This window comes from Centruroides vittatus, unplaced genomic scaffold (genome assembly GCF_030686945.1).
Source record: "Centruroides vittatus isolate TY-2023 unplaced genomic scaffold, ASM3068694v2 scaffold_1444, whole genome shotgun sequence".
NCBI classification, from domain to species: domain Eukaryota; kingdom Metazoa; phylum Arthropoda; class Arachnida; order Scorpiones; family Buthidae; genus Centruroides; species Centruroides vittatus.
The window spans coordinates 379382-395139 of NW_027122679.1; the positions used below are offsets into that span (position 1 = coordinate 379382).

The following is a 15758-nucleotide window of genomic DNA, read 5'->3' on the forward strand; positions in this document are numbered from 1 at the left end:
TGTGTTTTTTAAAAATAGAACAAACTTTAAGGCTGAAAATGTTACAAAATACATGCATGTTTATTGCAGCATTTAACGTCATGCTTCAAACCTGATATGTTAAGTAACAATTTAAAATTAAAATAATTTCACAAAATACACATCTTAATTCAAGACTTATGGGATGTCATGAAACACCCTCCAAGCGGAGAGTACAACTTCTTATAATTAATCGACATACCCTGGTTCTTGAAACATGATGTGAAATGCTGCAAAAGACATGTGAATATTTCACAATATTTCCAGCTTTTAAATTTATGTTCTATTTTTCAAAAATGCATTAATTTACATCTGCATTCTTCGAATCTGAGGACCATTTAAAACAAAATGAAAACAAATGTTTTCTTTTATTACTTTTATTTTTTGCTGGTTTATTGGTACTTACATCTACTGTGGTTATTTATATTAATTATTAACCAGTAGTTTCATAGGGCTGCCCACCAGTGGCTGAGCAGTTCTGTTGCTAAACACTAGGAGTTCAGTCACAGGTTCGCACCGCACTCAGATGGGCCGGCCACGTGGAGTTTTCCAGGTTTTCTCCACGTTTGTAACACCCAAATAGGGGCCAGTTTCCCTTACAAGACCTCCCGGAAAGCATTTCCCTTCGTGTAACATCACGCACCAGAGAAGGCAACAGGGAACCACTCTGGTTGTAACTTCCCCCAGCATACACCTTTGCACCTTACTAACCACTTAGTAACCTGCACCAGGTGCTCGCAGACATCAGTATTTCTGATATGGCAGGCAGAGAGCGTTTCATAGGGATAGACAGATTTTGTGTAGTTCTATGATGAATCACTACAAGTGTTAAAAGCTTTCAACTCTAGTAGTAGTGTCATTGCTCAGTAACTGTTTAAAATAATTACAGTGGGGTTAGCAAATGGCATTATTTTAAAAATTTATCAGGGTTATTTTATCCAACATGGCATATCACAGGTTAAATATAATCAATATTTTACACACACATAATTACAATATATTATTATATATTACCTTAATGAATGAATTAATGAACATATCATTTTTTCTTAATATTTTTGAAATATCATAAAAATTCATTAACTGTTCAATTGTATATGCTCTGATTTCTTCTCTATTTATATTATACTCTTTTTTTCCACTTTTAATAATTGATAAAAAACTCTCAGATGGCAAACACTGTAAATCTTCTTTTGGTCTCATTTCACCATATTGCATATATTCAGTTTTTGGTAATTCGGGATACATGTTTCTAGAATGAAGAGATTTATTTTCAAGGTGCTTATTAGCTGATGAACTACTTTTCTCTAAAACTGAATATTGTGGAGGTAGCTCTGGATATAAATTAACATTTTTCTCTGAAAATGAATATTCTGGTGGAAGTTGTGGATATAAATTACCATCTGAAGATTGCTTATGCACTATTGTTTGCTTATTTAGTTCTCTAATTTCTCTTTGTAGTTCGTGAAATGCACCATAATAACCATCATTTTCGGCTATTGGACAATGTTCTGCTGTTGGAGCAGATGGAGTTTGTACATTAATGGAATTTATTGTTTTTACAGAAGAAATTTCTTTTACAGCTTCTGTTTTCTCAATATCACTTTTACCTTTAATAATATCAAGTTCAATTTCATTTTTTTCACTGTCACACAAAGACACTGTCACTATTTTTTCTATAACTTTCCTTTCTTCTTCAACAGTTACTTTTTCACACAAACTATCACAAATTTGATCATCGAATACTTCTTCGGGTTTATTCACAAAGACATTAACCTTCTTTTCCTGTTTTTTCTGGAAAGAATATTATAAAAATGTTAGAAACTTATAATACATAAAAACTTATTAATCAGTAAAATAAATAATAATCTAAAATAAATTGTGCTGTTTTATTGCACAATCATTTCGCATAACATATAATTAATTTTATCTGTAATTTACCTGTATAAGGTTAAGAAAAAAGAGCTATATTAACAAATAAAGAATTGTTTTGTATGTCTTACGCATTCTATATTTTTCATTTATGTAGTTAAATTTTATATAAAATGTTTAACATTAATGTGATAGAATAGGAAATTCCTGAAAAAAAAACATTGTGATGACAGTGATGCAATTTGACATGTGATTTCTCTAGACAACTTAACTGGAAAAGAAAGCAAGAAATAAACAGCAGACATTTTTAAGCAACAGACATAAAAGGTACAATACTGTATATTCATTGTAATGTAGCTACGTACAATACTCTTGTGTGTAGAACACTGATAAATTATTGTAATAAGCATGCTAACATCAGTAAAAGTTGATTATGATGCAACATATTACTCTTGAATTTTCTTATTGCATATGATCCATGACTACATGCCAAAATAAGAAATTTAAAAAGTTTTCAATTTAACACTATCCTCACTTTAGAATTGACCAGATGCCAAAGGCAGTTAAGTGTCAGTCTACCAGTCAAAAATTAGAGATAAAAAAACATCCCAGAAATTTTTTCGAGGTGATCCATCACAGATTTGTCAGGTCCATCACTCACGACCCAGCTGCCTGACTGTGGGCCTGGTCAAACCCATAATAAGCCAGGAATAAAAAAAAAATGGTCCTTTTAGTGCTAGTGCCCACAGGGAAGGAAAGTAAAACAAAAACCCTTGTTTTAGCACCAAAATTCCACGTTAATGGATGGTACTAAAACAAGAGTTGACTGTAGCTTGTTTTCTTCTTTCTATCTCAATATCGAACACAACCACTCACAACTGGATAAAGTTGTGGCTATTTTTTTAAATCTTAATATTAGCTCCAAGAATCACTTATGGTGCTGGAACGGAAAAATCACTGGAGCTGTGAATGAGATCTTAGAACTACAGCATTGCAAGTTATTGTTTTTTTCTCTGTTGTTCATTTTTCTTTTCTTTCCTCGTAAGATTAAGACTAATTTTATTTTGTTGGACTTTGTACTTTTATAAATTTAATAATTGTAATCTTTGTTGTTATTAAATGTAGAACATTCAACATTAGCATATAGCAATTTATAATAAATTTCTTTTTTTATAAACTTTGGTTAAAGATTATTTTTGTCAAAATAATCGCATACTATACCAAACCTTTTCCATTTTGAATAGGTTTTAGTATTTTTTTTTTTTTTTAATGCTTAAATTACACCAGATAAATGTCACAGTTACACTTGTTTTTACAGTAAAGCACTTTTACATACATAACAAACTTTTATTACTAGGTTTATTACTACAGTCAAATTTGATTGGTGTGTGTGATGTCTTAATGGAATTATAGATGAGATTTTCCTGGTCAGAGTTCCCATTTTTGTGACTCTTGTTAGGTGAAAAAATTACATTACAATTTTGCAGTTTACATTTTATTAATTTAAAGAATAATGAAAAATGCATTAATAATGACATTTGTTTAATTAAAACAAAAGTAACAAAAGTAACAAAAGTGGAAACAACACCTAGAAAAATGTCGTCAACAACACCATATACCAGGGGTGGCCAACTTTTGTGTACGTAAGATCTACTTTTTGTCTTAAAAATGTGTCGCGATCGACTTGTTGTCATAGGCATAGTCTAAGTGGGGAGGGGGAGGTGTGAAATACATACTATGTTTATACACTGTGTTTCAGTACGAGGTGCACTGCTTATGAGTCGAGTCATAACTGCATGCATACTGTTGCGTTCGGTTAAAAATATAATACATTAAGTCACGACATTGTGAGCGATCGACCAAAATTGGCTTGGCGATCGACTTGTTGGCCACCCCTGCCATATACAATAAGACCTCTTTTAGTGCTGATTCAATATAACACTCTGCTTGAAGCCTAAAAAAAAAGGTCAAAATTTACAATGATTCAAATTATCACGACATTTCATTGATTCATATATAATACCATTATTCCTGAACACAAACCAATCAGCAAAAGGTGGTAATTTGTCGTAGCATGTACTTCCCCTAAATCTATGTTTGTTAGGTGCAATTTTGGAAAAATATATTATTATTGATGCCATAGGCAATATTGACTTTGCTTGGCAAGAATTAACTGATAAATGCATGAAGTGTGGGAAAAGATATAGTTGGAGGTATCAAAGGATTCTCGCGATAAGAGCCTATCTTTGACCAAATTGTCAACCTAATTGATACAGCAGGATTAGGAAATGTAGATGAGCAGGATATTGAGGAGTCACTGCAGGTTTCTGGTGAGTCTTATCAACGACCTTCAAGAACCAGCAGAACAAAAAATCAATGTAAAACTGTAAAATAGTGATTCTGAAAACAAAGAACCCAAAGAACTTGCTACAGATTTCCTTTATAAAAGTTTGGTAATGATAACTGAAATTGTTGATCAAATTGTAGTAAATAATCCAGATTTTGAAAGGAGTGCAAAAACAAGACTAGGCATTTTGGATGCAATCTCCTGCTACTGACATTTGCTTAAAGGAAAAAAAAAGTGACAAATGACACCAGATGACTTCATCACAAAAAAAAAAAAAAAAAAAAATCAAGAATTTCAGAAGAGCCAGGACCTTCATCACAAAAATGAACTTTATATTTCTGTGTGCATATGTTTGTGTGTTATGTAATATACATTATTTTGCAAATTAATATAAAAATAAAGTAAAATTTGTTTATTTTTGGTCACGTATTCCTCTTTTCCTATTTACTGTATGTTAAAATGACCTCGTTTAACAGTGTTTCATTTAGCACTTTGTCATCTAGGAAATCATCCTAAGCACTGAGGTCTTACTGTGTATCACTTCATATATCAAACATACTGTTTAAATTTCACTGCAGCTTATTGTATCAAGAACTAGTGTCACACTGCTGTTAAAAATTCTAATTGCATTACAGTAATACAGAGATCAAGTTATTCATTGTCTGACGTCTCAAAGAATTTTAATACTCTAATCCAGGGATGGACAACCCACAGCCTGCATTAATATTTTTTGTAGCCCGCATTGCATAAAATATGAATAAATAGTATGCAGTAAATGTTCAAATGGTATTTTCTACAACTTATGTATATGAATAGTTTTTCTGCAATAAATTTAATAAAAATTAAAACAAGAAACTGGCTAACAGACACATCGAAACTAATTTAAAACTAGAAGTGACTAATATTTAACCAAATATTTCCAATATATAACATTTACATAAGTTCCAGAAGCTAAATTAAGTATTGCTATGCTAATTTATAATTATATATGAATAAATAATTGTGATTTACCAGCATTTTTTTTTTTTCCTCTTTTCTCTTATATACAGCCTGCGTCAGTTTAAAAATTTTGAAATGCAGCCCTTACATAGAAAAAGGTTGTCCATCCCTGCTCTAATCAATCGTAAATTGAATCTCTATAATTACCAACATATAATTCCGTTACGCCTGAGGAAGAACCCAACGAGGTTCGAAAACGTTTGCGTTTTACAGAGAAAGAGAGAAGAAGCACACCAGTCAAAGGCACTACAGTTGTTGATTCTAATTTATTACCAACATTGTTAATCAACTTGTTCTTGAATACTCAATACTAGTTAGTTACTAAACTAATGTGTACAAGGCATCATTGCAGTTCATTGCTCGTTCTTGAGAACTTAGTTCTTGGAAACTCATCAGATTCTCAAAAGTTCTTGATTTATAAAAGTATTCAATTCTACCCCCAGTAGTTTAACACAGACTTTGTGTCCGTACATCCCCTCATTACGCAACCTTTGTTTCTCCAAAAAAGTTCTAAATCATTTGCAAAATATGGCATCACACTCTGTCACCATCATTATAATCGGAGGTGATTTTGCCAATTTGTCTGAAAGCGGAATCAAGATCTGTCATTTTATCTGGATCAAGTTAAGTCCTTTGTACCTGAAATTTCTTTCATTTCCTGTTGAAGAGTTTCTATCTGATAGTAATATTTAACATAGAAAACTCACTCTGTTATAAAGAATTTTTTCATTTAGTCATGTTTTCATTTTAGACAGGTTTTTACCACATTTAGTTATATCTTGTAACAGGGCTTCTTAAGACAGGAGGACAAGATCAAGAGGTTTCAGTTTTTCCTAAACAAAATTCCTAAAATCAACCAATTAGTTTGATGTCATAAAGAAACATACAGTAACTTCAATGGTAGTCAGAAATGGATGATGTAAAATATAGAGTTTGTAAATATAAACTAAACTTGGTTAAAAATTGGATTAAATTGTGAAACTAAGCAAGTCACACATGTTTTCTATGGTCTTTGTTACATTTACAGTTATTGCTTTATTTAAATAAATGGCTTTTTTGATATACCCCCGATGTCAAAAGTAAGTAGTCAGTCTGAATAATATCACATTTATTTCACTAACATTGGAAAAACAAGAGATTAATACTGTTTGGGCCACCTCTGGCTTCTATGAAAGCTTTTAAACACTGTGGCATCGAATCCATCAGTTTTTCGAGAACATCACAATGTCGATTTTCCTACATTCATTGAATAAGGTCATCCGGTAGACATGCAGAATTTTCCTCTTTGATTTTAGAATTCTTCGGTCCAGTTCATCCTAAAGATGTGTGACAGTATTCAAATCCATACTTTGGGGTGGCCAGTTTAGCCATTCAAACCCCTCAAAAGCCAAAAAATGCTCAACAAACTTAGACAAATGCTTTGGGTCGTCGTTACATCAAAAAACTATCTTTGTCGATGCCCATATCCTTCACCAAAGAACAAAGATTGTTTTCTAATATTGCCTTGTGCAACTGCCAATCCAGATAACCAAGTCCACGAGAGAAACAACCCTATACCATCACATATTAAAAATGCTTCAGTCCCAATACAATCGGCAGGTTTGTAGGTGGCATCGTTCTTTTGACATATGGTTTGGCATCATCCCAAACCCACCGGCTCAAATTTCGATTCGTCACTCCAAATCACTTTACTCCAAAACTCAGGAGGTTTGTCTAAGTGCTCCCCGGCAAAGGCTAGCCTCTTCGCAACGTTCACATTCGAAAAGAATGGCACCAAATGTGAAACACATCCTTTCAAACCAACCTCACCAAGTTGCCAAGGACAGTTGAACACCAGAACTCTCTCAGACGATCCGGGCGGAAACTTCTGGTTCGGCAGAGACTTCACACAAAACGACAAGGTGCACGGCGGCCGACCAGAAGGACGAAGACTTTGGACAGTACCAAATTTCTCCATCGTCTTTATAACTTAGCAAACATCTCCATAGGATAAATTTCTCTCTCCGGAGATCACTCCAATGCTTTTCCCAGCACGGCCACGGCCAACAATTTCAATCCCCACACTTTCGGGAAGTTCTCCAGATTTCGGCACATCACGGCCCTACCGTTCTTCCGAAAACCACCCGACAGGACGTAACTTTGCCGAAACTTCTCTCCAAGGAGGCCAGAACGACCCAGACTGACCGGGTCAATTCTTTCTCGAATTCACACGACGACGTGGGGACGCGACTACTTTCACACACGCGTTTTTGGACAGCCCGAACTTCGTTTTCTACTTTTGAAAATTATTATTTATCAAATACTCATATAATCGACATTAGAGTGTCGTTCTGGGTATTTGCATAGTTTCACAAGTCACCATCGGTAAAATTGTAGAAGCGGACAAGGCAAAAACTGCACTTAGCCTTTGCATTCCGCACTCACCGGACGGCCACTATAAATTAGAAAATCCGCATAAACTCCAAACATAAAAAACTGTACAAACTTAGAAATGGATAATCCATTTCAAACAGGCGAGCTACACATTAGCCACATAACCATTATTTATAATTTTATTCACTTTATTCCTCTTCAAACTTTTCTATCTTTCCGACTTTAGTTTTGTTTACGGATTCGGTTTCTAAAAAGTTGCACGTGAATTTTTTAAAGAAATTAATCAATTACTTTAGAAACAAAACGTTTCCTGGCAAAACAACTGTTTCGTCACACTTCTAATTAGCGAAAACAACAGATTAAAATCTTACCATGATAAAGTAGCAACATAAACTTTTAATTAAATGGAGCAATTATATACTTACCTTCTTAACTTTTGACTTTGGTCTTAGCTGTGCTTCTGCCATTATTCGTCAAAAAACATAGAAGAACAGCAAATTTCAGGAACGATATACGCAGACGATTTCATGTAGCAACTGACTGACGACTGCGTTATCGCTCGAAACTCACGTTGGAGAACGATCGGTTTCGGTTTTGTTTTCGCATCGATACATATACATGCGCTGAATAATTTATTAATATTTTTATACGCCGCCGTAATAAAAATACATCTTTACCGATGACTATTCCGCCGTAAATAGAATCGCGTAGTAAAATAAACAATTTTAACTAGCACCATCTGGAGTTAATTTATCAAACTAACAAAACTAATGCGTGGTTTACGTTATGTAAGAAAATTATTTTAAATATTATATAAGATCGGAAGTAATGATTTTTTAACGTGAAATTCCATATTGGTGTTGGGCTGTTAAAAATAATGTTTGAACGCAGGTAAAGAAGACGTTCGGGACAACGAGACCGGAAATAAAAATAACGGCCGGAAACTTTTACTCAAAACAGGGAAAGTATTGTAATCGGTCGAATTTTCATCCTCCGGATATTTTGCATTTCTCCACGTTTGAAGGTCCTCTAGCTCCAAAAGCAATTTTAAAAAAAAAAAAAAAAAAGCCACCATTCAGCAACCAGTTGAATAAATTTTCCAGCTTCACGAAAAAAATAATAATAATTAAATACAAACGAAATAACGATAATAATAGAGTACTTATTTAAAATAAAATCGCGTGTGGCGCCATCTGTTATCAAATTTTATTTAAAAATAAATTATACTTATATTAATTATTGTGAAAACGCAAAAGGCGTAATCATATAAAACAGTATTTATGTGTCTGTGTGCCTGATTTTGTTTCATATCTCAGATCCCCACAGACCAAACATTTTAAAATTTGGCAGGAATAATTGGGCTGGAATTTGAAAAAAACTAGACCTATAAATTCCCAATGTCGTCCGTCCGGTGTCTTTCCTTAATTTCGAGAACGAAGTAAGACAGATGAAAAACAAGACCAGATGTGGAAACCTTAGGAGTAGGAGCCTCCGATTAACTATATAAGAATTAACGCTGCAAACCGGAAGTTACGTTTTTCAATTCAAAATTTCCCCCTCCCAATGTAGTTAATTGAGAGGTTGAGGTGCACGTATTCAGCCCAAGACGTGAACGTCGGACGGACGAGCGTCGGCATCTGGCAATTCTATACGGTCGCTAATGGCGTTCGCTTCGCCTAGCATGGCGAGTAGACGATCGGCTTAAACTTCTTCATTTTTTTGTGTTTGTAGTTAAAATTATGACGTATTTTATTCAAATAATGATTATTTAAGCATTTACGAATAATATTGTAAAGAAGCGGACGATTTTAATTTAGAAATTATTTAATTATTGAATTTTTTAGCAAGCGATGTGAAGTGCCTACAGAATTTACATATATTTGCCTTCATAATAAATTATCTTAAGGTAGGTTTGTTCTTCCACGGCATCTTCTACCATCAACAGCGTAATACGTTTGTAAATTTTCTAAAAATTAATTTTTCGAATTTACATAAGTCACTACTTCCCTCGACAAAAGTATGAGGTAACCCGATGGTACGGTAGGAGAATTAAAAATAATTATTTAGTGTTACTAAACATCCTATAAATACTTTTAAACAGTTTATCTTGTTTATTTACCATCGCTGGTAACCCTCGATGTTAAATGTATCCGCCATTTTTTCAACAAATTTCCCGTGAGTCAATGCGCGACGTTCACTGAGTCACGTGATGTTGCGAACGAGGGCCGCAAGGTCTTTTACTTAAAACGTCAAACGTGTACTTCTGCTTGCCGTACAAGTTTAACGTTTGTACTTGCCCTCAACCTCTCTAATATATGACCGGCACGACTCTATTCTTAAAGGAAAAGTATGATGTACAGGGGCAAAACATTACTAATTTGAGACGGAGAGCATATATTTTAAATGAAATAAATTAAAAATATGATTAAAAATTGCAGCCCAGCATCGTCACGATGTTACAATAAATAATTGCTCGTTAATACAAAAATTTTCGACATTCTAATTGATAAAAGTGCAGACTTTAAACGTTTTTCTTTCTAATTTGAATTTGGGTTTGCAAATGTACATTATTTTATTTTCTCGGCTCTCATGTATACATAAGAAGGGAAAGTATAGAAATCGTGCCAAATTTGACCCTCCCAGTTTTCTGCAAATCTCTACGTTCTGAGTGTGTGTATGTGTTTGCGTTTCGTTTAATATTTTAGGATAAAGGAACGAAATTTGACACGGTAGCTTGTGCATAAGGGACATCCATTATATTAATTAAATTTTCTTGGTGAAAAGTCGAGGGAGTGGGGAGGTAGCGAGGTCATGCGTCTTGAGTGGGGTAGGACTTAATTATCAGCATTTACATTTTTTTTAAAAAAACTCACCCCTACCCTCAAAATTAAGCTTTTTCCCATTGTATAATAATTAAAAATATAAAAAGCTTTTGTAATAAAATCTCGTAACAGATGGCTGCATACGCAATTCTATTCATTATAATTAATAATATAAAAGTTATTTTTTTTTAAATAAAAATTTCTTAACAACCAGGAAAGTTATGCAACTCGTTGCTAGACTTTTTTAAATTTATATATGTAAAAACCCAGTCTTCCGCATTGGAACACTGAAGCCTGGACTCCACATTACCGGGATCCGCGACGAAATCGTTATTCTAAACTACTTTTAGTAGAATAAAATAGAAGATGTGCAATTCTCGGATTTATTAGATAAAATAAGATAAAACGATTTTAGTTTTCGATTGCTGTTTATCGTTCAGATTACTCCATATTCGTGGAATCGAAGCAATAGATATTTCTACAAAAGATAAATTAATCTATAAAGATATTGTCGTAAAATTACAGATTATATCATTTTGATTCTTTTTCCATGTTACGTTAGCGAATTGCTTAAAATAATATTAATTTCGGCAGTAATACAGTAGAGCATCGATTGTCCGACCCCCCGATAAACCGACTTATCGGTTAACCGACCGCGTTCTAGTCGGCAAATTCAAACGTCTGCTAGTGATGTGGCGCTACAATGTTTGGTTATGTCTTGGCTACTTTAATATTATTTTTGTTAAATTTTTGCATGTTTTAGCTGGCAGCACTGGCTCGACCACGAAAGGGAGGCTAGTATTTAAACTAGGCCTAATACACTATACTAATAATGTATTTTTTCATACTTTTCGGTTATCCGACTTTTCAGTCATCCGACCAACCCCAGGTTCCAATTAAGTCGGATAATCGATACTCTACTGTATTTTGAAATTTTAGATAGTTTACCTACAAAAACTGTATTAATTACATTTATATTGCTCAAAATATTTGAATCGGATTATGCCAAGAGGTCCACCTCCACGAGAGAAATTTTATAGGTTTTATACAAAGCTCCCTGCAAAATTTCGACAAAAAGTACGGGAGTTATTAAGCTTCAAAGATTGTAAACTGTTCTGCCCTGTTACACACACGCTAACATCCATACATATCCCCCCTTTTTGCATTTATCGAGGTTTCTAGATCCCCGAGTCCAAACATCTTGGTATTTCATTTTTCGACTTTTTGCCATAATTTCCCCCTGTTATATATAACAGAGCCGGGAAAGTAAAAGTCGGAAGCGAATGGGAGAGCTTCCGTTAACGAGGAATTGGTTGGAAATAAATTATCTCCTTTTATTAAATTAAGTCATTCGAATATATTAAAAATCTTAATTTACGATACTCGAATGTAAGAATGTGCGACTCGTATATTAGAAAGGAGAAAAGACAGCCGAGACGATGTTTTTCAAATTATGATCCAGGATCATTAACCACCAGCAAAAAAATTTTATTGACGATCCGCAAACGAACAATTGATTACACGCGGCACTTGATAATAGATGAACTTTCCCGTGATAGAGATCTCGTCTTAATGACAACATCTATTTAAAAAACTTACGTAAAATTACGCACCAGAATTGTTTTCGTTTTTAATTTTTACTCCATTTTCTAAAAAAAATTATCATAAAAATAATCTTCGAATCGTTTCGAGCTAACAGACGTTCTTCGTGCCATTGAACTTTGACCAGATCCAGAGTCGAGATCCAAGTCCAACGTCGACACGAGCTACCTCCATCGTAATCATGTCCGTAAAGTGGACAAGCTCGTATGTACTAATAGTACACGTTTTGTATTTAAAAAAAATTAGAATTTATACTTCAAATCTGTAATTTGTACTAATCTCAAAGTAGGCTAGCCCGTCTTACCATTATATTTTAAAATGTTACTCGGATTTAGTAGGTTTACCGAAGTTAGAATTTTTATTTTAATTTCTTAATTCTTCTTAACCATCCGAAATTCCCATAGAGATTAGCGTATGGAGGAAGCCTAAAGTCGAATGACAGTATACGTACGGTACATTCTGACAATAGACGTATTTCAGACTGGTATTTGAGCGTATAAACCTTATGTTCTGTTGTCTCGCTCGATACAATAACACATACGAAAAGGAAGACTAACTTAAAATAATGAGTTACTTTTCCTTGTAATATGCCAATAAATAGTGATTAAAATAAATTATTAATGAATTTTAGTATGCATTTACAGTTTTTTGGGATATTTTTGAAGAAATGATGAATAAAAAATAGATTAAGTTGCGATAGATTGATTTTTACCAATGTCCACGGAGGAAATTTGTCTGTCTCCGTGAGAAAAATTTGTTTATGTTGTAAATTTCGTAAACAGATGTTCATATTATGATTTTAATATCGTAAACAAATGCACACGAATAAAATTTGTCAAATAACATTTTAGGACTAAGGTTAACTACCAGGACATCCCCTGATTTCATCTCCCCTCATAAACTCATTGCCCCAAAGTTCTTTCACCGATACTGCTTAAGATGTTCTAACGTTCAGTCAAATAATTGTACGGGAAACGACTTTAACTCGAATTTCTTGGTGAATCGGGACCCTGTTGGCTCCTCCTTTCGGTTTGTCAGTGTACTGTACACTACCGCTTCGAACAATAGCATCATCGTATGCCGCTGTATGCAGACTCTAAAAGGGACTATTTGGAGACCGATCACAAATGATATATTGATGGAAATGATATAAATAAAAAGTTATTTACAGTCTGTTATTTTCGTGTCGGGCTTCGTAAAACGCAATCTATATAAAAATTAATATGTTGTGGATAGTTGTCATGGTAATGCACCAGTCGACCATGCACGGATGGTTCGAAAAAAAGAGTCTGCAAGTAAAGAGAAAGGCACGATTTACCTCAAAATTAAGCTTTTTTGCCATTTTATAATAATTAATAATATAAAAAGTTTGTTTTAATAAAATCTCGTAACAGATGGCGCCACATGCAATTTTAGTTTTTTTGCCGGGAAAGTTATACAACATATAAAGGTTTAAGCACCGAAAACTGTCATACACAGCCAATCAGAATCAAAGTTTCATCTATGACACGTGATTTATAGTCTACCGATCTAACATCTCACTGTAGAAAACCGGAAGTTCGGCCATTAGTTGTCTCACGCTACGAAGATTTAATGGACGATTTCGAATACTTACAGCGTACGAGTCTCTTGATTTAAAAGTTTGTAATCTGCATATACTTTGAGAGTAGTTACATATTTATTAAATACTTTCCTAATTACTTTCGTGTTTATAGTTGTTTGAAACGAAAACAATTCCTATTCCGGACGATAATAATGGCAGCACATTCGGTTTCGATACGGTGCGGTTATTTTACCTTCGTATACCGCTTTACTCGCATGTTCTTTGTAATTTGACAAACCACGCTCTATAGAAAACATAAAATTTAATGTAATTATATATTATAAATACAAAAATACATATCCTCCCAAAAGGATGATCAGGAGGCAAAAAGAGACAAAAAGGGCTAAAGGCTTCGGAAGACCCTTTATCTTTTTAGCCCCAAAATTTCAGAAATTTCCGACAAAAAAAAACACAGGAGTTATTAATAAAAAGTATTAACTAACCTGCCTATAAAGAAAACAAATTAAACAAATTTAAAATAGATAAGCCCATTTAAGTGTTTATTTAAGATTTGCCGTTATTTTTCCGCCTTATAAGTCGTATTATTTTTTTTTAACTAAAATTTATCTGATAATTAGGGTGCATCCTATATGTTTTTCCGGAAAAACTGGCCCGAAAAATGCGGTAGATCTGTCCATGAAAACTGCTTAATTCTAAAATTAAAGCACGCCTTTCGATATTTTCAATATTTCATCGTCTAACTAATAACTTTATCGTTTTAATATTATCTTTGGAAGTTGTTTAGGTTTTGATTTCTTTATTAAATTTTATCCGAATGAAATAAAACTTTACTCTCGACTAATAAATGTACTTTTTCGAATTCGATATTGCAGTTTGATATTTTGTTTCGCGTTTAACGGTAATACGAGATGCGATTTTAATAAGTTAGAATATAAAATGACCGGTGAGAAATCTAAATCTCGAAACGTACGAATTTCATTTTAAAATATTTGAATTTACAGTAGAGCATCGATTATCCGACCCCCGATTAACCGACCGCGTTCTAGTCGGCAAATTCAAATGTCCGCTAGTGATGTGGCGCTACAATATTTGGTTACGTCTTGGATACTTTAATATTATTTTTGCATGTTTTAGCTGGCAGCACTGGCTCGACCGTAAAAGGGAGGCTAGTATTTAAACCAGGCCTAATACACTATACTAATAATGTATTTTTTCATACATTTCGGTTATCCGACCAATCCGAGTCTCCAATTAAGTCGGATAATCGATGCTCTACTGTACTTCCCTCGTTTTGAAACAAAGATTAATTTAGCTTAATGACAGTACGAGAAAAAATTATTGTGACGTGGTCACAATGCGCAGCTGCAATTTTAAATCATATTTTTAATTTATTTAATTTAAAATATATGCTCTCCATCTTAAATGTGCATACTTTCCCCGATAAGAATACAGTCGTGCCGGTAGTCTATGTAACTGCGTTCCGGGAAAAATTTTGAATTGAAATCTAGAACGGAAGTTCGTATACAATTATCTGGATCTCCTGCCCCTAAAATTTTTATTTAAAATAAATAGATGATTTTCTTTTCGTTTTATATTTGAAAAATTGTCAACCTAACTTTCATCTTTCCGGTTATTTCGCCGGCAAACTATCGAAGTTTACAAAGTTACATAAAAGGAACATTTAGTTAAAACACGATGAGAGTACACTTTATGAATGGCGCGAGAGAATGGAAGTTATCTTCCATTTTCCCTTCACCGTTATCATTACAAGTCTTCCACCCCTATCACGTTTTCAACTCCGGGATGCAGTCCAGGATTAATCACGCTTTCTACAAAGCATGTGGGTAAGTATGCCAGGATGCTATTTAATTACGTCTATTTCGATCTGGACGCACAATGCTCTCGATTTTAGTACTGTCTCGCCCCTTTACGTCATACTCTTCCTGTTAACAACGGAGTCGTGCCGGTCGTCTATCTGTTCTGGAAAAAATTTTTGGATTGAATAAAAATGAACTGTAGAATGGTGTTTCGTCCCTTTTTTTTATTAATTATAGACACAAATAAGACAAATATTTATATTTTTAAATAAAGCATTTATTATAAAGGAGAAAATTAAATAACTGTGGTTTGTTAAGTCCTTTGAAATAATAATATTTCAAAG

The 15758-nt window shown here is 33.7% G+C and overlaps 1 protein-coding gene across 1 annotated transcript in view; it reads right to left on the bottom strand.

Moving 5' to 3' along the window:
* Positions 1-8307, bottom strand: part of Epg5 (ectopic P-granules autophagy protein 5) — a 123087-nt gene extending 114780 nt beyond the window's left edge. The window contains exons 1-2 of the mRNA XM_067284658.1: positions 8035-8307; positions 1033-1812 (exon numbers count right to left, since the gene is read on the bottom strand). Of these exons, the coding sequence (XP_067140759.1) occupies positions 1033-1812; positions 8035-8076 (822 nt within the window). The 5' untranslated portion in view covers positions 8077-8307. The remainder of the gene's footprint in view (positions 1-1032; positions 1813-8034) is intronic.
* Positions 8308-15758: the final 7451 nt, after the last annotated feature.